Below are 23,995 nucleotides of genomic sequence, written 5' to 3' on the forward strand. Positions count from 1 at the left end.
AGCTCAAACATCACCGATAAGGCTGGGGACTCCTACTAACCACTGTGACTTAGGCTGGTTACTATTGGCCAACCGGGAATCTCGAAGGGTGTCATATCCTCAAGCCTGTTAACTTGTTTAGATGTTGTGTTGAGTATAAAAGCACGTAGTTTCTCTCGAGTTGGTACTCCAAATATCAGATCCAACTCATATCAATCAACAGTCCCAGTCTTATTACTACTACTTTAGCACATTCTTCTCCCTATGCATCCCAGTATTTTTCTCGCTGGCCTGGCTGCGGTCATCCCTGCTACCCTAGCAGAGGAGCTCCGTGCAGACGATGTACCATCGGCATGCAGGACAATCTGCCAGCCCATTGTCGATCTCACCAATACATGCGATGTCGACCCCAACGAAGCGGACAAAGATAACGATAAAAAAAGGAAATTGCGGCTACGCCAAAGCGACGAGGCTGATGAGGCTATCGAGGCGAACTGTATTTGCACGAATAAGAGCTTCGACGTTGCTGCCGTGATGGCGCTCTGCGCGAGCTGCATGGCTCAGAACAGCCAGGACACGGAAGGTATAAACTCCTAAGATGGCATGTTAGTGGATGGCTAGATGTAGATGGCTGACACTCAGAGGAATAGATGTCGATAAGATTATGTCGCAATGCTCCTTCACGTCTACTTCATACGTGCGCTCAGCTACGGCAATAATCTCAGGCATCCAGGTTCAGGCAACGAAGCCAGCTACGACTGGGACTTCTGGATCTACTTCCACCGCTGGTGTGTCGTCGTCCACCGACTCGGCTGGCAGCGGTGCCGGGAAGATGGCGGTTTCCATTATAGCTGCTGCAGGGGCCGGATTGTTGTTGCTGTTGCAATTGTAAAGAAGCACCAGCGGAGTGTTGGAAATAGTGTCTCGGCGATGAATAGAATTGAGTCTGTTAGCTAGTCAAATGTTTCCTACCCCCAGCGGTAACGGTATTATAGCAAAGGCCTTGCTGATCTCAATAACTACCCCGGCCACTGACTAGCTGAACAAATAGCGTCGTCTGTATTCGCCCCTTGGGTCTTAGATATCACACTGAATTAGTTCCTTGACCTGCATGCGAACCGAGTTGGCGACCGTAGTAACAGTTTTATTGCCGTCGTTGTGGTTATGTGCTTGGATGGCCTAACTCTAGTGCCCTTTTCTCTCGAAGCCGCATAGGCATAAATGCAATTACTAGTAAGTTTGGTCACGGTTCTTCATGAAATAGCTAGGATCCAATGATTGAGCTTTCAATGTGCGGGAACCATTCAGAGCAGGTGCATCATATGTATGCCTTTGTCAGTGTCTCAAGAGTGCAGAATAGTGAGAGGTAAGGCTTCGATCCGAACTACTCTTCATTATCCCACTAATTAATACATCGCAGTTCGTTATTGTTATTACCTCTCTTTGCGCAGGGCCGCTCCTCGTTAGCAGCAGAAAATATCAGCTTCATTCTTAGAATTTAGAGGGTCTATCTGCATTCCGTTGCATCTATCTATGTAGACATGCGGGGTAACTGTTGCTAGATAAGCGTATATGTCTGGGCTAGCTGCATTTTTGCGAGTCAGCCCTTCTTTTGCTAGTCAATCCACCCCCCTACCTCTGGTACGAAGGTCAGGAGATGGTCGATTTTGAGACCCCCAAGTAGAGCCTTTAGATTGCTGGACCATAAAAGTATTGCAGAGTTGGGAGGGATGGAAGACGGAATGGGCGTTTCAAAACCGTTTAACCAAACAATTTTGAAACCCAATACAAAAAGCTAAGGAGGTTCTAGTGTTTTTAGCGCAGGCATTAGGAGGATGGTGATGGCGAGACCGAGGGGACGCGTCTTAGGTCGCGTAGCACACGAAGCATCTCGAGACTGGGGCGGTTTATCAGACACAACCATGAAGAACGAAGTTAGATTAGATTTCCATTGGGGAGATTCAGACATGAGCGCAGCAGAGTCAGGTTAGAGCCATTTTAATTACTCAGTCCAGATGCGGGGATTGCTGAATGTCGAGCTAGAGTATGATGGGGGGACCCTTGGCGCTCTGAAACGGCATGATTGAAGGGATAAGGCATGAGATGCCGCCGAATCCTTAGTATCTAACCCGAGCCATGCTCTAACCAACGAGAGATAGGTCGGGCTACCGGACTCTAGCAAGACCTGAGGCCAGGTTCTACCCTCTCATGCCGTCTGTGCTATGAACGCTCATGAAGAATACACAGCGTATCAAGTAATCCGTAAACGGCTCAAATTTAACAGCAATCCCCGCCAAAAGACGGTACAACCCTCCGCTTTTGCACAACAGTCAGTTCCCCACCACAACACAAACTCCGCCGATCCGATTATTTTTTCCCCTTTCGACTTCCTGCGTTCTCTATTCTACCATCGCCATGGTCAACGGTAACGCCGTCGCCTACAATGTCGCCACCTTTATCAGTACTCTATTCCTGCTTGAATTTGGCGCCGATAGATTTGTCGACCACACTGCTATCGTTGCCTGCCGGACGGGAATTCCAGACACGGTAATTGCGCTGCCTACCGCCGGCGCAGAATGGGAAGAGGTAAGGCTTCAACCTAAACTGAACCCACTTCGTCCATACTCTCTTCCTTCGCTCTGTTGATTAATAGATCGCAGCTCGTCGTCGTCATTGCCTCCCTTGTCCAGGGCCGGCCCTCGTTAGCAGTAGGGAACATCATCGGGTCAGCTATCTCGAACATCCTTGGCGCCTTTTCGCTCGGGCTCTTATTCCGTCCTAGGGGCTCGCACGTCAAATTTGACAGGAGCTCTCGGATGTACTCGCTCTTCTTGCTTATTATCACCACCTTTGTCACGCCGATCACCTACTTCTCTCACAGGATTATCTGGCTGGTTTGTGGTTCTATCCTGATTGCGCTCTTTGCGATCTACCTGGTCTCCATAGGCTGGGCCATTAGCCGGGGAAGGCTCACCGCGCCGGAAGTTTCGGACGATGACAGCAGCGATGACGAAAGCGACGCGTCGTCGACAAGATCGACGAGGTCTGCCAGCAGTCGCCGGCGCGAAGCACAGGCGAGCCAAGAGGAGCCTGAGAATAATAACGAACTGGGCCAGCAAGTAAGCGGCGGTCCCGAGGTCGCCACAAATGTGTCAAACTGCCGCAGACGACGAGGCCTGGGATACCATATCGGGTTCCTGGTGCTCGGCTTCTTAGCCATCTGCCTGGCCGGCTATGTCCTCTCGCACGCCGCCATCAATATCACGGACGCCATTGGCATCTCCGACGTGCTGTTCGGTATTATTATCCTTGCCGTCGCAACCACCCTGCCTGAGAAATTTGTCGCTGTCCTGAGCGGGAACCGGGGCCACATAGGGATTCTTGTGGCTAATACCGTTGGGAGCAATGTCTTCCTCCTGTCGCTCTGCCTGGGCATTGTTATGATCGCTATCTCGGGGGACTTTAATAGGGGTAACGTCAATATCCCTGAGTTATGTATCCTCTGGGGCTCTACTCTTGCGCTCACAATAGCCGTTTGGTACGGTGAAAGGTTTGATCGTTGGATTGGAGGAACTATGTTGCTCGGTTACATTACTTTCATGGCCTTGGAGTTCACAGTCATTCACAATGTGGCCGATTCGTCATAGCCACCCATATCATTTTGGAGAGAATGCAGGGCAAAGCCGAACTATCACGGGATGAGTCAACTTGGACTTGCCGCAGTTATCCGCGTTGTCCTCCGTGAGGAGCTCTAATTGGCTGATATGGCATATTTATCTGGATAGCTACAGCAGCGATGCCTCAGGAACAAACATGGCGAAAATCCAGGTTAGTATGCTCGACATTTTCGGTGCATTAATCGACATCACATGGACTGCCCGGTTCCAAGATGGCAGTCACGACGCGTGTTGTTAAAGTCTGAGTTTGCTAGTGCATGTTTGCTCCGTCAATGGTCTGGCCCAACTGACCGCTCCCGGCTATGAAATGCCATACGTTGCGTCATCTTGACGGCATATTGGAGGTGGAGGGTGGGATCGAAATTTCATCTCCACAGCTCGAGAGAAACGAAGCGACCTAAACGGAGTATTTGCTGCCAAATGTCTGCGTGCCATCTCAACTACCTTAACGATATACCTTCGTCCACAGAGTGAACACTGAGAGCATCTTCCCCCTCTCACTCTTAATCAGTGAACAAATTGAAACATAAATTCCATATCCTGGGAATAGATTCCAAAGCTAGCGCAAGTGAAGATGAGTGACACCGCTGACGAAGCGGTTCCGCTTCTTGTCCAGGTCAGCAAACGCAGCCTCAAAGCTCTTGGATTAGGATTGACGCAGTAGAGGGTCACGACTCGGATAGACATGTCGTCAAGAGAAGCCTACTATGACGCCTTTACGTGTCTCATTTCCTTTCAACCTGGAACATGAGAAGTTACGAGTTCACAACAGTGACAGTACCGATCGTCCGACATCAAGAAACCCCAGGCCAGCGGCCGCAAAGCTGAACACGTTTGCGCCGGATCTTGCTCTTTGCCTCAGCCTATCCGAATACGCTGTTACCTACTTCTATCCGGTATGTGTCGCGATCGTGGGATCAGATGCTTAATGACTAACGACGGCGGTTCTCTCGCCAGCTTCACCTACTCGGGCGACTTAAGTGCATAAACCCCGACATTCTGGGATTCATATGCGGTCGGTTTTCGAAAACCATCCTGGTAGCGATCATTATCTCGTGCAACATCATCGAAAGGATGTGCGCGGTGGGTAACCAGTTCGTCATGGAAAGAGACTGGGTTCCTACCATTGCCTCAGAATGCTCGGAGCCGCCGCCGCACCACCTGAATGCCGTTATGAGAAGGATAGACTTGATCTCCAAGATGCTGGCTCCGATCTTCGTTTCTGGGATTGCTGCACAACAGAGTTCGGCAGTCCTTGCAGCGGTCACTGCAGGACTGAATATGATGACGGTTGGAATTGAGCTGATCTCTGCTAGAAGTGCTTGGAACCACTGTGCTGTGCTTCAACGGGAACGCGCCAGTCAGCCAGATGCTGCAGGATCTGAACAGGGGAGTGACCACGAAGGTGTGAGCGAGCCGGAAGTGCAAAAGAACAGTCTCGCACTTTACTTCACCAGTGATGTTTGCCTGGGTATGTCATCTCACTCTCAAGCTTAAAACAAGTCTATTAACAAGCTCCCGGCCTCCCTGTCAACGGCCATACAGCCCTTCTCTGTCCTATCCCTGTCTGGTTCCATGACCACGTATCTCTTGAGTCGACATTACCCCTACTCACTTATTACCTTCGCCCGCACCGTTATATCCATCATAGAGATCTCCTCGGCCATAATCTTCCCCATAGCCGCCAGCCTCCTGGCCAGATTTCCCCTCGGCCTTATCCCCGAACCCATCGCAGCACTTGGCCTTTCCGGCGTGTCCACGCAAGCCGTTTTTACGATCCCTTGCTATATCGCCATCGTACTGGTGCCTATTAACACGACAGATCCAGCATCTACCTTCCCGCTGCTGTCGGCGTTTATTTTCTTGTCCCTAGGATTCAGTGGGTTTGGCTACTGGACACACAATGTCGCCGTCCAGCAGATCGTCCAGACACGAGTGCCGGCAGCGCGCCGTGTCGGGTTTGCAGGCGTCGAGACGACCTTCGCCAGTGCCGCAGAAATCGGCCGGTGGGCTTCGACCGCAATGTAGAGTCGGCCAGAGCAGTTTGAAGGCGTCGCCGCTAGCGGACTAGCCAGTGTTGTCCTTTGTTGGGTGCTGTATGCTGTGTGGATTTTGAGGCTTAGGAGGAAGATTGTCCTAGAGATGAGCTAGGAACCTATCGTATCTTAGTCTCAGACCCATAGAAGCATCTGTCTGCACTTTTAATTTAGTTTCTGACTGCTTAAACGTGCGAACCCCGTCGTTACCGGAGTGGCAGAATGGAACGGCAAGTCGCTTCAGAAGAAAACCAAGAGTGTCATCAACGCCGCCAGCTTGCGGCCAACCTCAAACCACCCGCTAGCAGCTCTGGATGGAAAAATCGTTGACAGGGGACATGCTCTCTTCACGGGCGCTCAGGGGCTAATTCAATGTCCCCCTTCTTAGGTCTTCCTCGGCTTCGGGGATTTAATACATATATACATACGTACACACATTTGTATGGCCGATTCTGGCAGGATCTCCGGAGAATAATACCTAGGGCGCGAGAGGCGACTTGTCGTTGTTGCGCAACACTATCTATCATCGACTTGAGAGCTTGCAACTTCTGCTTCGGTTTAGTGAGGACCTCGAGGGAGCGCGGAGGCAGCTCCTCCTCCTGGTTGGGCGTGGACGTAGGCGCAGGCACAGGCGCAGACATGGCTGTTGGTACGTGGCATAGAGCTCCAAGAAGGGCGAGGATATGTCAGAAGCATGCCTGATCTGAAAGCAAGATCGCTGATCACTTGCTCGTGATGTGAAGGACACCCAATAACTGACGGAGCGCGGGACGCGAAGGATATGCTTCAGAGACAAGCTCGAGACGGGAGTCAAAAAGACAAAAGGCGCCCAGCTTCGCTAATGGAGTTAAACCAGTAACACGGCTACCGGTGCCTCTGCTGCCCGCGACCCGGCCCATGAAGCGTAATAAGGGCTCTGGAGGCGCAAACTATAGGTCTCGGTGTCCGGAAAGAGGAAAGCTCAATCAGCAACAAGCTCCGTCGCAAGATCTGCAATCATCTCGGTCATTGACTTATGGTTAAAGCCAAATAGTAAGGGGGGCACCCAGTAAATTGTCTCCTCTTACGCCAGATGGTCGTCGTAGGCTTCTGCTTGGCGAGGAGATCCACGAGTAGAGATGGATGAGAGTGATCCTGAGTGGGTCGGAAGCACGCTAATTCCGTGCCGTTTGCCGAGATCCTACAAGGTCTCTAGTGCTCCTGCAGCCAAAGGTCTTGGCATCTGGAAGCACGTGGGGGGAGCGACCCATTGATTTGTCTGGGGCCCTTCACAAGCTCGACTGTCTTGTGCTCATCGTCCTCATCCTTGGCCGAGCCTGAACCCTCTGAGGCTCCCAGCAGCTGTGTTTATCTTCGTTTCCGGCCGTCGAGAGATGAGCGGGCAAGAGCGGGTGGGCAAGAGCGTGGATGGGCAGGAGTCATCAATTCGCACGGAACTGAAGGACGCCTGGAGGCCCAGTTAGTCGTTGGAAGATGCCGTAGTAAGACCTTTTTATCTTTTGGTTATTTCATATATATATATATCAAGCTGGCCATCGTGCCCAAAAAGAAGATTCTGCTCCTTTGTCTAGACGACAGGCGCAAGGTCTCACTTGTGTCTTTATTCAAGTGCACTCAAGTACACGAATATCAAAGCTTTCATCTCTTCTTTTTCTCACTTACAACTTGTTTCTAATTATCCATTCTTGGCATACGCTATTAATTCCCCCATCCATCCAGTCCAATGGCTGACAACGAGGCGCGTGCCCCCCCGGCCGCTGTCGCCAAGACAACCGGCGGCAACAGTGCATTCCGCAACTTCCACAACGACTTTGCTCATATCGCCGACCCCAACGAGCGTCGTCGTCTTGCCCTCGCCGAGATCGACAGGGCTCCCTTTGGCTGGTATCATGTTCGAGCCTGTGTTGTCGCCGGTGTCGGCTTCTTCACTGACTCTTACGATATCTTCTGCGTCTCCATGCTAACCATCATGCTTGGCATTGTCTACTATCCCGCCACGGGCAAGCTTCCTACCAGCGCGGATAACGCCATCAAGCTCTCAACTTCGGCTGGTACTGTTATTGGTCAGCTTGGCTTCGGTATGCTTGCTGATATCTTCGGCCGAAAGCGCATGTACGGTCTGGAACTCATTGTCATCATCTTTGCTACCCTCGGTCAGGCCTTGACTGCTGGCTCTCCATCTACCTCTCTTATCGGAATTATCATCTTCTGGCGAGTCCTCATGGGCGTTGGTATTGGTGGTGACTATCCTCTTTCTTCTATTATTACTTCTGAGTAAGTCTGCAGCTATGGTGGTGGAGTATCTTCAACCCGGACCCCTGCTGACACATGCGAAAGGTTCGCGACCACCAAGTGGCGAGGAGCTATGATGGCTGCTGTATTTGCCATGCAGGGAATGGGCCAGCTCTGCGCCGCCCTGGTCATGATGTTCCTCACTCTCGGCTTCAAGTCCCAGCTTGAGGGCGCCCCCAATCAGACTAGCTGCACTGGCGGTTGCCAGGTCGCCGTCGACAAGATGTGGCGTACCCTGGTCGGCTTCGGTGCCGTTCCCGCTTGCATTGCCCTTTACTGTAAGTGTCCAAAGTCCGTCTTGGCATACTGATTTGACATGGGTTAACCTCGTGGGGAACCCAGACCGTCTCACCATCCCCGAGACCCCTCGCTACACCTTCGATGTCGCCCGCGATGTCGAGAAAGCCGACGAGGATGTCAAGGCCTACATGACTGGCAAGCGTGAGGGTGAGACTGATGAGGTCGCTCGCGCTCAGGTCCAGCAGGGTGCTCGCGAGAACCTTCAGGTGCCCAAGGCCGGCTGGGGTGACTTCTTCCGCCACTACGGCAAGCTCAAGAACTTCTTGCTTCTGCTCGGAACTGCTGGATCATGGTTCAGCCTTGATGTGGCCTTTTATGGACTCAGTTTGAACAACGGTACTATTCTCAAGGTTATTGGCTACTCGAGCAAGGATGCCCACAACGTGTACGAGTTCCTATACAACACCGCCGTCGGCAACGTCATCATTGTCCTTGCTGGCGCTGTTCCTGGCTACTGGGTTTCCGTTGCCACTATTGATACTCTTGGCCGTAAAACTATTCAGCTCGGTGGCTTCATCATTCTTACTATTCTCTTCATTGTAAGTTGCCCCCTCCAAATTATCTTGCTGATATTAACAAATATCCAGGTTATGGGTTTCGCTTACCACCATATTTCCTCCAACGGTCTGCTCGCCATCTACGTGCTTGCCCAATTCTTCTTCAACTTCGGTAAATCTTCTATCTTGTTCCTCAAGGGCGGTGGGCTAACAGATTAGGTCCCAACACTACCACCTTCGTTGTCCCCGGTGAAGTCTTCCCCACCCGCTACCGATCCACCTCTCACGGTATCTCTGCCGCCTCCGGCAAGATTGGATCCATCATCGGCCAGGGCGCCATATCCATCCTTCGTACCCGTGGTGCTACCAAGGACAATGAGGCTCCCTGGATGGACCACGTTCTTGAGATCTATGCTCTTTTCATGCTTCTCGGTTGCCTTACTACCCTCCTCATTCCCGAGACTGCTCGCAAGACTCTTGAGGAGCTCAGCGGCGAGGATGACTACGCCAGCCCTGACACTTATGCCTTGCGCCGGTGAGCCGCCGACAATTAATTTTGTATGGGAAATTTTTGGCGCTTGCAAGACCTGGGTCCGCTGGCGGTTAAAATGAGCACGAGCCGTCAATTAACAGTTTGACCACTACGATGGTTATGGTGCGTTAAACAAACTGGTGATATTATCTATCTCCTTAGTGTCCATAAGCCTCCAAGCCGTACCTCGCCCCACCTGACCCCGGTCATCACGAGGGTACAAGCGGGATACGGAAAGTTTGTTCAATGAAGCAATCACAGCCAAAACTGATGAAGCAATACTGCGGGAGTAGACGGTGTTCTTATTGTTGAAAAGGCTAAGTTACATGTGTCTGTGAGGAGCACAGCTCATTACACAGTATCCACATCTCAGACACCAGCAGATCGGACCCTCTTGGTCATACGGTCTCAACAGGTTGGGCCTGGTTTTGCTGCGGCTAACAGGACCAAATGAGATGGGCTGGCTCACAGTGATTGGCTAGGGTAATAACAACAATTGCAAGACAATTCGCTCTAACCTAGCTGACGTGAAAAGTGGTTAACTAGCTTGGTAAGACACGTGCGGTCGTATTGTCCCAGATGAAAATGTTGCTGGAATTAATTACAAAGTGCGAAATTGAATAGGCCGAGGAGATGACTGTGATCTGCAGGAAGGTTTTCGAAAAAAAAGAAATATAACTTTCCCGGAAGGCCGTAATAGCGAATAGTTTCGGGACACCTGGGGCCGGAAATGGACCCTGAGGTGATGTTTACCGGTACTCCATAACGTACTTGATAAGCGAGCGATACAGACAAGCGAGCGATACAGTTTTCCTAACCTTCAACATAAGAACTTTAATAAAAACCACAACAAAGCATTGATCAATTAAATTCAATCGCTATCCTCTTCCCCAGACGTCGCAACAACTATCGGACATGTTCTTGTGTTATGACCAATCTTGCCGCATGTTCCACAATGCCTTTCCTTCGCTCGCGCCGATTCTCCTTGACCACCACTTCTCGACAATTCGGCCGCTACCGGCGTATCACCACCCATCTGATCAATTGCTTCTCTTCCCTCACCTACAGTCATCTTCCCTCTATTCTGGAGGCGCGTTCTTTTTACTCTGCGCCGCTTGCTAAGGGCCTCATTTGACTGTCGAAGGATCTGGTTCTCAGGCCTTAATAATGCTATCTGATGCATTATTTCCTTCGTTCGCTTGGGAAATGACTCAAGTGCCTCAAGAATAGATGCCGGGGAGCTGATCTATGCCTTCTAATTCAACTTTTGAGGTATTCAGACTGAGAGCTAGCCTCAAGGACGGTCTTTGGCGTCTTTGAGACCCAAGGGTTGGGGAGGCTCGCCTCCTCCTCAACAGGTGTTGGAGTCCGCAGCTGCACATTAAGCTTTGATGACACTTTCCGGGTCTAAAGGAACAAGCTCGGCTCGTCTGAAACCTCCCTGAATATTGCTTTTTGTCATAGCGGCTTGGTGGGCAGCGTAAAAGGCCGGAAAGAGCTCGGTCTTTGAAACGTGGGTTATGGAACGTTTGATCAAATGCCCTATTTCCCAACCGTAGGCCTTTTTGAGCGGTCCAAAGCACCCGACATCACGAGGCTGAAGTAGATTAGACGAATTAGGTGGCATATAAAGTGTGATAATGTTGTTCTTCTCGCAATATGTCTCGAAGTCAGCAGAGTAGTAGCTTTCATGCCCATCGAGGATCAGTAGACGATGGCGACCATTTGATCGGGTCTTTGTGTGTTGATCGAAGTGCTTGATCCACTCGAGACCCGTCTCGTTATCGGTCCAGCCATTTTTTGTCGTGACGATAGCCCAATCGCCCGGTAGGTTGCTTTCCCGGTACCAGTTGGCGAGGTGATATTGGCCCGCAACCACGATGAACGGCTGGATCGCCTGGATGACTGTAACCCATTCCCTGTTTCCAGGCTGGACTGACTTTGGCCTTCCACGCCTTTCTGCGCCTGTGACAACCATTCCGCTTGCGATCATGCCCATCAGAAAGCCAGTCTCATCAAAGTTGTAGATATCAGCTAGGATGATGACATATTTCGCTACTGTGTTCTCCACGAGCGCAAACCATTCGCGAATAAGGGTCGGATCTTCGCATTTAGCTCTCTGATAATCGTGCTTATGATTAAAACGCGTCTTGAGCTCTTGGTGTCGCTTGACAAAGTTAGGAACCCAGTTCTTTCCGACAGGTGATGCCTATCTCGAATTTTGGCGAGGTCTATATCGGCAGGTTCCTAGTCGTACATTAGGCGCTTGCAATGGGTAGAAGCCAGCATGAGCGCCTTGTGAGCAAGACCACGGAATGTGGCCATCGGAAAATGATTCTGCCCGTCCCATGAGAGTGGCCGTCCTCACTCCAATGGAAGTGGTACACTGGCCCTTCGGATCGATGCAGGGCACGACCGTAGTCCAGCAGACTGGAGAACTCTCCCATCGGTGACATCGTCCCATCGCACATTTTATCTCGCCGAGCAGCATTCAGAACCTGTAGCTGACCATGTCGCGTCGAAACGCAATATCGACGTAAGGGTGTCTATAACGAGGCAGTATTGCCTCAATGAAGATCAACCGCGCGCAGTAGATTAATCTTGACAGAATGGGTGTGAAGCCATGGGGCCGGAGATATTCTTCTCTGTAAGGAGCAGAGGCCACGGATAGCGCTGAAATAGATGAGCATACTTGAGCTTGATTTTCCGCCCTCGAAATCCTCTGTTACCATGTAGTGCGGGATCAGCTGGGACGACATCATGACGCCTTGGGGACCGAATTGTGGACGATTCTTCGTCGGATTCATCATAACCATCTCCCCCAAACTCGTCAGTATGTCCGTTCTCGCCCTCATTGTCGCTGCCTTGGTCCTCATCTTCGTCGTCCTCCTTTTCTTCATCCTCGTCTTCGTCCATATCTCTATGTTCGTCGTACTCGGGCTCGTCGGATGGCTGATATGTATTGGTTGAGTGCGCTGGTTGCTCTGCGCGCCAAATAGGATCCTTCCAAAGTTGCTCCAACTTTTTGCCTTGAGTTTTTCCAGGACCCCGACCCATGATAGCCCTTGGCGTCTGCGGCCGCAATTGCAGTAATCGGAACCATAGACACAAGCACCCCTTCAACTCTTTTCGATGCACACGCTCGGAGCTGGATTTAGAGACAAGCTCAAAGGGTGCTTTATACGGATGGCTCGGAAACCTGCCACGGAACCTCCGCACGCACATATCGGTGCACCTTATCGTTTCACCATATCGATCGAATAGGCGGTCGACTGCTGCCACGATCAGGGTTAGCCGCTCCTCATCCGCCGCTGAGCTGAAGAGCCGGCCAGTCGGGGCAGGCAATTCCGACATCGTAATGAGAAGATCGCGGCATGTACCCCCAAGCAGATCTTGCCAGCCGGTACGGCGCATCCAGTTGGTCATCATATTGGATGTTGTAGCGCCGTGCAGCGGATCTTGCCTCCTGGTTTGGGATTCTAGTCTTTGTCGTTCTTCGGTAAAGAGCTGCTGAGCAAAACTTTTGATTAGGTTTGGCGTTTTCTGTAGCAAGAGGCCGATATTTTCCTGCCTCGCAGGTGTCTGGGCGTCATCGCTTCCAATAATCCAAGACCTATGTACTCCCTGAGCCGTCCAGTTCTGAAACATAAGTCCTCTCTGAATGTGACCTCGCAACCAACGATGGTTGGTGTCCATGGCGATAGCGTCGGACAGACTCGTAAATACGCTGCTGAGCCGTTGAGATGTTGCTGGCGATGGCATCCGGTTCGACCCATCGAACCGGTTGCGCTAGGGGCGTTATCGGTTCCGAGGATAAACCCGTCTAGATGGTTTCCATTTCGTGTAATAGCTGCCTATGGCCTCGGTTAGACTCCACCTAATCTCCCAAATACATACTGCCCTCTCTAAAATGATAAAACTGGCAAAGACGTTGAGATGATTCGGACCGGGGGGGTCCGCGACAGGTTGTCAAAGGTAACCCTCAATAAACTTATGTCTTCAAGGGCCGTTACCAATCTGACTATGAGAGTTCAGAAAGACGTCGATTCTACTGTCGCGGGAAATTGCATTGATATGCTAGCCCGCCGTCCAAAACGCAATACTTTGCTGAGAATGTCGGCCTAATGATCGGAGTAAACCCTCAGAAGGAAAGTAACGCTAGAGCGAGGTGCGTAAGTGGTGCGAGCGTATGCTGTTTGGTCTGAGTAGCCAGATAGGGCCAAGTAGGTCCAGTCTTGAAGGTTGCTAGGGACGTTGGCTGTTGTTTCCTTGGCCTTGATTGCCCTCGGGGTGATGCATGGGGATCGGCGGGACGAGAGGAATAAGAAGTTTTGGTGACGTCGGAGTCGCTCGGTTGATAACGCCAGGGATGTAGGCGATCTGGATAACATTGGAGGCTTGAGTAAGGACGGTGGGAGCGATAGAATGAACGGCATGTGTCGATGGGGGACGAGTCCCCCTCAAGGCGGCATCCTTCTCGGAGCTTTGCACAGGACCCACGTCTTCGAAATTGATAGGTGTGAGAGTCTGTGACCTCTTAGGCTTGATATAGAACCTCCAGGCTAAATATGTAGCGACGGCAATCATTATAATGCTACCGATGATACCGCCAATGATGCCGCTAATGTTTACGCCGCCGCCTTTGTCAGATTCTGCATCTTCATCCTTCATGCAGCCGGATGTAGCACATTGGGTGCAGTCGAGAGGAACGGTAAATTGGCAGCTCTCGCCACCTGAGCACTTAGGACATTGGAGCCCTATGCTATCATCACACTTGATACAGTCGCAACCTCGAGGGACGAGCTGAAGTACTATGAACCGCCATCAGCAGCTGTCGATAGGCATGAGGATAAGGGCATCATAGTCACTTACCACGTCCTAACTCATCCAGGTCTCTAGCAACGAAGTATCGAGACCCGCCCATGTTCATGTCCCCAACAGTGAGAGGCCGATAAGAAATTGAGATAATATCGGCGCACGATGTTTGTCAAGTGTCGATCATTTGGGCGGATATATTCAAGCTTACGTTGAGTGGGTCATCGGCGCAGGCTTAGCAATGGCTGGGGTTCGATAGCGAATTGCGATAGAATCTGAAAGGTGAGAATGAAAAACGCAAGATCGAACGGTTCGTCGGACAAAGACGAGGTGAGGAACATCTACAGGATAGACCTGCCTGGAGCTGGATTTTGGGTAGATTCGAAATGCCCGCTGGGAAATAAATTGGTGTGTTTTCTGGAGTTGGTTACCTTTCTCGCCTTGTAAATGAACTGCAGGCAGCCTTTCACAGGTTTCTTGGCAACTCATCTAACTAAACATTTTAAATTACCTACTGTGCTGAGTGCAACTCGCTTTTCGACAAAAATACGTCCAAACGCATCCGTGCACACGTCCGTGTCCCAAGCATCCTCCGTTTTTGGTATGCCGGAGGGACTTGCCCGTCTGTCAAAATACACGCTTTGCGCGCTTGCTGGGTTCTTCTCACACTTGGAAGGAATCGACCTCCCTTACACAGGTCGGAATTAGTCGAAGTCTCCGCAGAACAGAACGATCGGAATCCCTCCAAAAACCTTTTGGCTGCTGCAGGGTCGCTCATTCACTGCATGCAGCATCCGCACTCCACCTCGTCGGTGATAAGCAGGTACTTCTCCTGCCAGTCCATTCGAGACTGGCTGGCGTTGGAACGCTCCGCTAGATTTGACGATCTGACCCCGTCAATGCCCCTCTCCAAACCCGTGCGCCACAACTGGTCCCTCGAAAAGCCGCAGGCTGAGTGGATTGTGATGCCGTTGATCCGCGCTGCCGCAGTTCCTGACGTGGCCGTTCCCAGGAGACGATTCGAAATAAACCCCCCCCCCCTTTTTCTTCTACTTTTCCTCGGGATTCAGACCGTCTGAAAAGTGGTCTAGAACGATTACGAGCCCATTGTATGGCAGGCCGTGTCTGGATGCGGAGGTGCTGGCCTGACACGCATGCTCATTGGTCAGAATTTTCCCAGCTTTCAGTTGAGGATTACAACCTGGTCACTCGCATGGTGTTACGCCACGTGCTACCATCCGACAAATCTCGCCGCTAGATACTAGTACATCTGTTCGTAAGTAGAGGCGTGATCTAGACCGCGCTAGGACGTTCCAAACCTTCTGCTTACATCACGCTACGGAACCAGGAACCACAGCTTAGAGAGAGCTCAATTCGTCTGTTATGTAAAGAAGGCTTTGGGCTATAAAGCCCACACCCTGTCTAGGATGAGCTCATAGACATGAGAAGTTCTTAAGAGTCAGTCACTACAAAGACGATTCTCAATCTCAAAAAGAACGTTAGCGGCTAAACTTTAATTTAAACTACATACCGTTGATGTGTTAACGGTCACCCACGTCGGCGGAAACGGGTTCAAGATGAGGGGTTGATAATTGCTCTAGTCCCTTATCCGGCATAGCCCAAGCCTCACCGTTCACATGGCGCAGCGCTATTGACTAAACTATCCATCCCATCAGTGATCCGACGGCTCCAAGGAGGTCACGACAGGGGGTTGGGGCCAATTAAAATGCATCAAATGAAAGGTACTTAGCGCCGCACCTAAGTTATATGATGATAGAAGTCCCAACAATTTTGGCTATTACAAATCGTGACATTGCACAACCGGCAACCATACCAAGTCTGCTTACGCCGGTTATTGCAGCTGAGCTCCCCAAGAGGCCTTATTTTCTTGCCTTGTGACCTGATCTGCCCCTGCCGAAAGCCCTTACAAGCTAGGCAGCTTGACTTTACTTTGCGATTGATATGATTAACCTCTGGATTGATATGTTTACGCTGTAAATCAGGGCTTTGGAGGTCACGCTCGTCGTCCGCTCGGTAGTGTTGCCGTGACTGACTTTCCTGGCCATATGCGTTGAACAACTCATCATAAATGCACTCTCGCCACTCTCTCTGAGTTGTGAATCGCTTCCAGTTTGGCTGAGGACCTCGTAGCTGAATAATGTAGCTATTCACAAGTGCAACGTCAAGGAGGAAAGTCCAACAGAGAGCCTGCCAAGGGCCGCGGCGCAGGGGATGATCATAAGCATAATATGACCTCAACTGGTCGCCTCGATCAACGTGATTCATTTCATCGTTATAGCCGGCGGCAACCCCAGGGATAGAGATATCCCTGATAGCCTCATCGCCGAAGAAGCGGCGTATCTGCCGGGCTTCGGGCTTTTTGGATGTGGGCTTCTTTCTGCGCCGTTCAACGCGCTCCTGGCCGGAAAAAACGGTGGTGAAGAAGAGGACGAGGCGGCTATCCTTCCAAGCGATTTGGTTGACCTTATGAGATGGCAGAAAGACAAATTAGTAAGGGATTCACATAGAAAAGTGTCTTGGCGTGATACCTTGTTATCAGGCGTGGGGATAACCTTAATCTGGTTGAAGTCATAGCTAGTACTGAGCTGTTTATCTCCCTTGAGATCGTGAACGAGCTCCTCGTGGATGCCGCTGTTAGGTCGAGCCGTGCCTGTGGCTCCGTGGCCATGCATGCGGAGGCTGCGGAAGAGATCTGCAGACGAAAAGAGGTTATCAACGAAGACGTGATATGTCGCTTTTGGCAGTGTATTTGCTAGGGCCACGACGACGCTTTGGGTCGAATTCAACGGGATAAGCTCGTCTGTGGAGTCTCCCTTCGTGCGGCGGGTGCGGCGGCGCTTTGCAGGGGGAAGCTCAACACCAACGGCGCCGTATTGTGCGCCCGTGATGTGCCAGAACCAGTGGATAAAGAAGCCGTGTTGTGCTATAACCCAGATTTTGAAGCCTTGAGGAATAGGCTTGCCCTTGATGACTGTTGTATCATTGGACCTCCTGTATAGCGGATCATACACTCATCTACAGCGAGATGAGAGCCCGGGATGAAGATCTCCGTCGACGCAGCCTGTATATGATTAGACCACTCATCACAAGCTTGGAATACCTTCGGAAGAGGCGCGGTCTCGTCGATCTTGGCGTAGTTAAAGGGGCGAAGATGGCGGTGAAGCATCTGAAACTTCCAATAGGGCATGAACTTGATGATGGAGTGTAAAGGGCGCTGTTCCCCCGGCTTTGGAGTATCCCAGTGGCTTCTAATGGTCCTTTCCTTGTGTATACCCATATAAATTAGCACTGCAAGCCATACATATACTTCTGCAATAGAGGTCCCTTGCCAAGTCCGCAGCCTTGAGTTCTTCGTCATCGGGTGATTCCAGCTATCAACAACATTATTTTCCTTGAGCCACGAGAGCCAGCTTTGAGTGTATTGGACCCATCTCTCAATAAGGGAAATAGGAAGGAAAAGCTGGAATAGCTGCAGCGGCGTTGGCGGCGATGTGTTGATGTGAAAGTTGCGTGTTTCTACGTTGAAAGGTTCGAAGTTAGTGCCCCGGTCCTTTTCGGCCGGAAAAACAGCCACCCGGGTGGGGTCATTAGGGTGCATTTGGTGGCTATGATCTTCCTTGATAAAGCTCTTGTCATCATAGGCATTGAGGGCCTGTGCCTCTTGTGGAATTGATAGGGAATTCATCGTTGAGTTGAAAATGATTTCTATGGTGTTTTGGCTGTGATAGCTTCATTGAACTAACTTTTCGTACCCCGCTTGTACTAAGGCGATCACGTGGTCAATGTGGGGCGAGGTACGGCTTGGAGCCTTCGGATCACTGTTGGGATGATGTTACACAGGCAGCCACCTCAAGGGAAGATGTCACCCCATGATACCTTAATTGTCAGAACAGCGTTACAGATCTGTTGCAGGATCAGCAGGTCTAGTATGTTGGCCTTGCCCCCTCAGATACAAGGACAACGAGGGAGAACGAAGAACAAGGAGGACGAACACAAGGAACATCATCAATACGCTCAAGATCATCAATATCATCTTTCATCATCAGCGACCTAGTGAGGGCGCGCTGTCTAAAAGTAGCAACATTGCAGAAGTATAGGGGGGTACATTAGTCTCTGCTAGAGGCATTCTGCTAAAATATATGGGCGCCCTTAACTACCCCACTTCTAAATCCACCTAATCCACGCAGTCCACCCACGACATCGTCGAGTGGATTATTTTGCCAGTGGAGAAGACAGTGGAGTCCACGAGTGGATCCACTATGTGGATTGAGTGGAGTGGCTTTTAACCCTGCAAGCTTCACTATGACCAAAGCACCATCGAGATCATCTTTCACCGGCTCGTCGGTGCCGATAGCTGCAATGCTATGTCGAGCGTGACCGCTGCTGATTCAAGCTCGATGCATGAGTACAGGGATAACATCACTGGGATCAAGATTACAGCTGAGCTTAAGGTTAATGGGAAGACCTACCGCGATACTTTCACCGGCAAGGCTATAATTGTTGAGATCCGTTGCTTTGACGGATCAATGGCTATTCCGATCCATTGGTGGCTGGGATGTGGATGTCTTCTTGTCTATAGCTTTCGCTGGTTCGCGCTAGTCTTTCTTCTTCTTTAATCAATACAACATGCTCATCTCAACAGGTTATGAGCCCGGAAAGCCACCTTACAGCTGAGTATCCTCCTAATCATAATTTCCAATATAACTCGAGGTCTAACCGCCTCCTTCCACTGCGTTAAAGATACTCATCACACCTTACCCGAATTTTCACTGAATACTGCTAGCCGCCTTATCTAGGAATCAAGTGCTTGATTTTGCACGCCTCCCGGCCTCATCCGTCACCAGCCTCTCGACCAAAATACTTGCGCAAAATTTTTACTCGAGACTCGGCCTCATGATGGCCTCACACGACTCTAATTTGAGAGCTAGACCGCTCTAGAAACCGACATTGTTTTGTTTCCTCCACAAGCAACATTTTCCTCATCGTGTCGCTGACTTTGACAAACTTTCCGCTGTCGAATTCTGTTGATGGATTGCACAGGACCTTTGAGACCTTGCATCTTCGAGTGGTCCTCTCTCGGACTGGAGTACTTGATGCGACAAGCCGGACGTGAAACCGCATGTGAAACCGGATGAAACGGGATACACGACCTAAGGTCCGAGCCGCGTTTCGCATCGGTCGCACGAACCTGGTGGTGATATGCGATATCCTACGATCTAAGTGAGCCCTCAGTCCTTCCAATAGGTTCTAGGGCAACCCACTTGGACACCGACGACTCGCTTTCAGACGCAAGTCCAACCAGCATTTGGAGCCTTGAAGCTGCCTCGATTGCCTCATCAGAACCAGAACAAATCCACGTTACATCCAGTGGGAGTTCTGACGCACCCGTTGCCGATACCATCAACAACGATCAGAACTCCAGCTTCGCGCTCGCAAGAGACATCGCTACACCGAAAAGGGAAGATTCACCTGAGCCTACCTCACACTCTTCCTACGCCTTCTCTCGTCCAGCCATCAAGGAACCCATCCTCAAGCATGTCGGCCTCGAAGGAATCGACTGGAACACTTGGCAACCTAGCCAACATCCCGAAGCTAGAATCGACAGCCGGATGGATCAACTGGAGCCGAGAAATGAAGGACCATCTCACAATGTCGGGATACGGAGACTTGTTCAAACGAAACAAGGACAAACCCACCGGCACCAGCGCCGCGACCGTCGAAAAGATCGACAACTGGCTCTCCAAGCAGGAACGCGCGTGCGGAGCCGTCCTCAATCGACTTGGATACAACGCCAGGGAGCAGGTAAAGGACAAGGAGACCGTCACGGAGATGTTCGATGAGCTTGAGAAGCGCTTCAAACCAAAAGGAAGTGCGGTCTTCCAAGAGCTCGACCGACGATACAACTGCCTCACCCTAGACCAATGCTCGGGAGTCATGAACTTTGCAGAACGGCTGCGAGAAGCTCAATCTGAACTCTTGCAACTAGACGAGACATGCAAAATCGGCACGCCTCAATTCATCAATAAGTTCCTAACCGGACTTGGCCCCGAATACGAAATGTTCCTCACTGCCTTCTACCAAAACCACAACTTGCTACCCGAGCGAGGCTCCAACGGAGAAATAACCAAACCTGCCGTAACATTCGAAATCGCTCTTGCCGCCGCAGAGCAAGAGGAAATGAACATTCAACAACGAGAAAAGGCCAAGACGCAAACGGCTCTGCTGGCTAGAATGCGTGGCCCTGGAAAAGAACGAGTAGCTCAGACGTGCGGCCACTGCAACAAACCAGGTCATACCAAGGCCGGATGTTTTGGCCTACACCCCGACCTTCTTGAGGAGTTCAGAAGAAAACGAGCACTTCGGAGTGGACGACGAGAAGCCAAGCTTGAGAAGAGAAAGGAGAACACCTCGTCACTGGAACTCGACGAGGATCACACTGCCGCCGTCGCCTTCTTAAACGCGGCCCTTCTATCCTTTCAACCCCAGTTTGGCCTGGCTGCATCAGAGCCGTCCGGGCTGCTCGAGCGAATTCACGTATTGGACAGTGGCGCCTCCTCCCACACGTTCTGCCGTCGACAGAACTTTACATCACTCGAGAAATTCACCGGCTCTGCCATCAACGGCATAGCTGGCTCGGCCATTATGCCCGCGGGGCAAGGCACATACACCCTCAGAACCATACGGAACAATGCCAAAGGAACAACGATCTTTCATAAGGCACTTTACGTCCCAGACGCTCACTGCAACCTTGTCTCGGTCTCAGCCCTCGAGGAAGATGGAGCAACTATTTTATTTCGAAAAGGACGAGCCGTCATTACAAGCCACGGTAAAGTCATCCTCAGCGCCACTAGGAAATTTGGTCTGTACGTGATCGACGAGGACGACCAACAACTGCACACTGCCATGGCCGCATACTCTGTCAGCGACCCCAAACTGCAGATCTGGCATGACCGACTCGGCCATTTGGGAGAACAGAACGTGCATTTACTCATGAAGATGTCCACGGGCATCACTCCTCTATCTGACTCCAACGTCTGTGAAGCGTGCGTAAAAGGGCGCATGAAGGAAAGGCCTCACCGCGGATGCATTCGAAAAGGAACAAGACCACTGGAGAGCCTGCATGGCGATATCGCTGGCCCCTTCCCAGACGAAGGCATCGACGGCCATAGATACTGGGCCTGCTTCATAGACGATTTCACCAAAATGACCTGGGTCTTCCCAATCAGGCAAAAGTCCGAATTTGGCAACTGCCTTCGACAACTTCTGGAACAAGCCGAGACACCAACCCGTCGCTGCCGTTACCTTCGCCTCGATCGAGGGGGAGAAAACCAAGCTGATGCAATCACTCTCTACTGCGAAAACAAGATGATTGAGATGATCTTTTCTGCTACCGAGCAGCACGAACAAAACGGAGTGGCCGAAGTAGCAAACCGTGTCCTACTCGAGAAGCTCACAGCGACTCTCATCCATTCAGGACTGGGAAAAGAAATTCTGGCCATACGTCCTCAAAGCCATGGCATACGTACGAAACCTCTCACCAGCCTCGGGTCGTCAAATCACACCTTATGAAGCATGGCACAAGGAAGTGCCGGATCTCTCCCATCTCCGAGTTATCGGCAGCCGAGGCTTTGCAAAGATGCCTTCAGCCAAACGGAAGAAGATGGACGACAAGACAGTCCCCTGCCGACTCCTCGGCTATCAAGGGAGCACAAACTACGTCTTAGTCGACGACGATGGAAGAATATTCTTTGCGAATAACGTCGTGTTCGATGAGAAATCCCTGCTGAGAAAACGAATTGCATCCGAGCAACCAACTGACGAACCCAACGCAAAACGGATGGATCTCACACCATCTCTTCCAACTATACCCCTAACCGAAAACATCAGAACAGACGAAGAGATACAGTCAGCCCCCAGCCAATCCTATCAACTGAATCAAGACGAGCCAAGCTTCCATGTGGAACTGGGGACTCCAGAAAGAACACAAAGCCCCGACAGTGCAGTCGACGAACACCAAGTCGTTGCGGAAGCAGCCGACGGTCATCCCCAACAACGTTTTCCAGTACGGGAAACCCGAGGACAAATTCCATCAAGATACACAGTCCTAGCTCAACAAGACCCATCAGCCCAACAAAACCAGTGGCGCTTCACCATGATCGCCATTCACCTGGCTATGATCGCCAACAACCTTGAACCGACCGAACCCAAAACCTTTGCCGAAGCAATGAACTCGCCTCATAGCGAACAATGGATGCAAGCCATGATTGACGAAATCGACTCCTTGATGAGAAACGGCACCTTCATACCAGTCAGCCTGCCTCCAGGAAAACATACCCTCCAAGGCAAATGGGTGTATAAGCTCAAACGGGGAAAGGATGGCGAGATTACCAGATTCAAAGCTCGCTTCGTCGTCAGAGGCTTCGAAAACAAAAGAGGGAATCGACTACCACGAAACGTTTGCCTCCGTGGTCAAGCCGATGAGCTATAAAATGATCTTCGCCATCGCTGCGGCCCTAGACCTTGAACTGGAACAGATGGATGTCAAAACTGCCTTCCTTTATGGCGGCGTCAAAGAAGAAATCTACGTGACTCAGCCACAGGGTTTCGACGACAAGTCAGGCAGAGTCTTCCGACTGCGGAAAGCTCTCTACGGCCTCAAACAATCTCCCCGAATCTGGTACCAGACTTTATCTGATTTCCTGGAAACCCTCGGCTTCAAACCACTCAACGCCGACGTTGGCGTCTTCATCCGTGGCACAACCTACATCGCCGTCTACGTGGATGATCTCCTAATCGCTGGTCCCGATAAGGAAGAAATCCGCCAAATCAAAGCCGCCTTGAGCGAGAAATTCGAAATGACTGACCTTGGCCCGTGTCAGTACTATCTGGGAATGTCCGTCCGGAGAGACAGACGCAACAAGGCCATCTTCCTCTCCCAACGAGCATATGTCGAGAAGGTCCTACGGGAATTTGACATGTGGGAGAGCAAGCCAGTCACAACTCCCCTGAGCACGTCAAAATTCCAACCTGTCCCAGACGAATACAGAGCTCCTAAAACGACGAAACTATGGTACGCAAAAGCAATTGGGTCACTTATGTACGCCATGCTTGGCACTCGCCCAGACATCGCATTTGCCGTCTCCCTCTGCAGCCGATATCTGGGAAACCCAACCAACGAACACGTCCAAGCCGTCAAGCGCATCATGAGGTACTTGCGAGGGACGATCGACTTGGAACTCACCTTCAGCGGACCACTCAGACCGTTAGTTGGGTACAGCGACTCAGACTGGGCTGGCGATCACGACACCAGACGATCAACGGCTGGCTACGTCTTCAACGTCGGCACAGGCGCCATCAGTTGGAACTCCAAACGACAACCAACGGTCGCACTATCATCCTGCGAAGCGGAGTACATGGGACAAACACAATGCACCAAAGAGGCGATCTGGCTACGAGGGTTGCTGCGCGAACTTCTGGCCCAATACAAACATGGAGACCTTCAAACAACTATTCTCTACGGGGACAATCAAGGGGCAATTGCAATGGCCAAAAATCCACAGTTCCACGCCAGGACTAAGCACATTGATCTTCAATGGCATTACGTTCGAGAACGAGTCTCGGATGGAGACGTTGAACTCCAATATGTCCCAACCGAGCAACAAATCGCAGACGGACTTACGAAAGCTCTCCCAAAAGACCGGTTTATCGTGTTTCGCAACGCGCTGGGCCTCTCCAACCCATGATTCGCTGTTGGTCACGCAAGTATGGATCATGAGAAAAGGAGGTGGCCGGGAACACCTGGCCAACTGACACTCCGCGATCTCTCGACAACCAAGTAACCTACCA

The 23,995-nt window shown here is 51.1% G+C and overlaps 3 protein-coding genes and 2 pseudogenes across 5 annotated transcripts, besides 2 other annotated features; 3 read left to right on the forward strand and 2 right to left on the reverse strand.

Annotated features, from left to right (window-relative positions):
- The first annotated feature begins 2,310 nt into the window (after nt 1–2,310).
- Nucleotides 2,311–3,626, forward strand: NCS54_01481200 (annotated as a pseudogene). The gene is made up of 2 exons: nt 2,311–2,565; nt 2,640–3,626.
- Nucleotides 2,311–3,626: a sequence feature.
- Nucleotides 3,627–7,412: 3,786 nt separating this feature from the next.
- NCS54_01481300 lies at nt 7,413–9,320 on the forward strand (annotated as a pseudogene). Its single transcript has 5 exons — nt 7,413–7,966; nt 8,030–8,262; nt 8,327–8,823; nt 8,872–8,953; nt 9,001–9,320.
- Nucleotides 7,413–9,320: a sequence feature.
- A 2,484-nt stretch (nt 9,321–11,804) lies between these two features.
- On the reverse strand, nt 11,805–12,742 carry NCS54_01481400 (Hypothetical protein; the record flags this gene model as incomplete). The annotated part of the gene is made up of 3 exons (XM_053159940.1): nt 11,805–11,986; nt 12,043–12,265; nt 12,533–12,742. The coding sequence occupies 3 exons, from the start codon at nt 12,740–12,742 to the stop codon at nt 11,805–11,807; spliced, it is 615 nt and encodes a 204-aa protein (XP_053015915.1).
- Nucleotides 12,743–13,558: 816 nt separating this feature from the next.
- NCS54_01481500 (Opy2 domain-containing protein) lies at nt 13,559–14,237 on the reverse strand (the record flags this gene model as incomplete). The annotated part of the gene is made up of 2 exons (XM_053159941.1): nt 13,559–14,124; nt 14,186–14,237. 2 exons carry the CDS (start codon nt 14,235–14,237, stop codon nt 13,559–13,561), a joined length of 618 nt encoding a protein of 205 aa, XP_053015916.1.
- Nucleotides 14,238–19,684: 5,447 nt separating this feature from the next.
- NCS54_01481600 (Integrase catalytic domain-containing protein) lies at nt 19,685–23,892 on the forward strand (the record flags this gene model as incomplete). Its single annotated transcript, XM_053159942.1, has 3 exons — nt 19,685–21,571; nt 21,624–22,499; nt 22,549–23,892. The coding sequence occupies 3 exons, from the start codon at nt 19,685–19,687 to the stop codon at nt 23,890–23,892; spliced, it is 4,107 nt and encodes a 1,368-aa protein (XP_053015917.1).
- Between the last annotated feature and the right edge of the window lie 103 nt (nt 23,893–23,995).

Source organism: Fusarium falciforme, chromosome 13 (assembly GCF_026873545.1).
Source record: "Fusarium falciforme chromosome 13, complete sequence".
NCBI lineage: Eukaryota > Fungi > Ascomycota > Sordariomycetes > Hypocreales > Nectriaceae > Fusarium > Fusarium falciforme.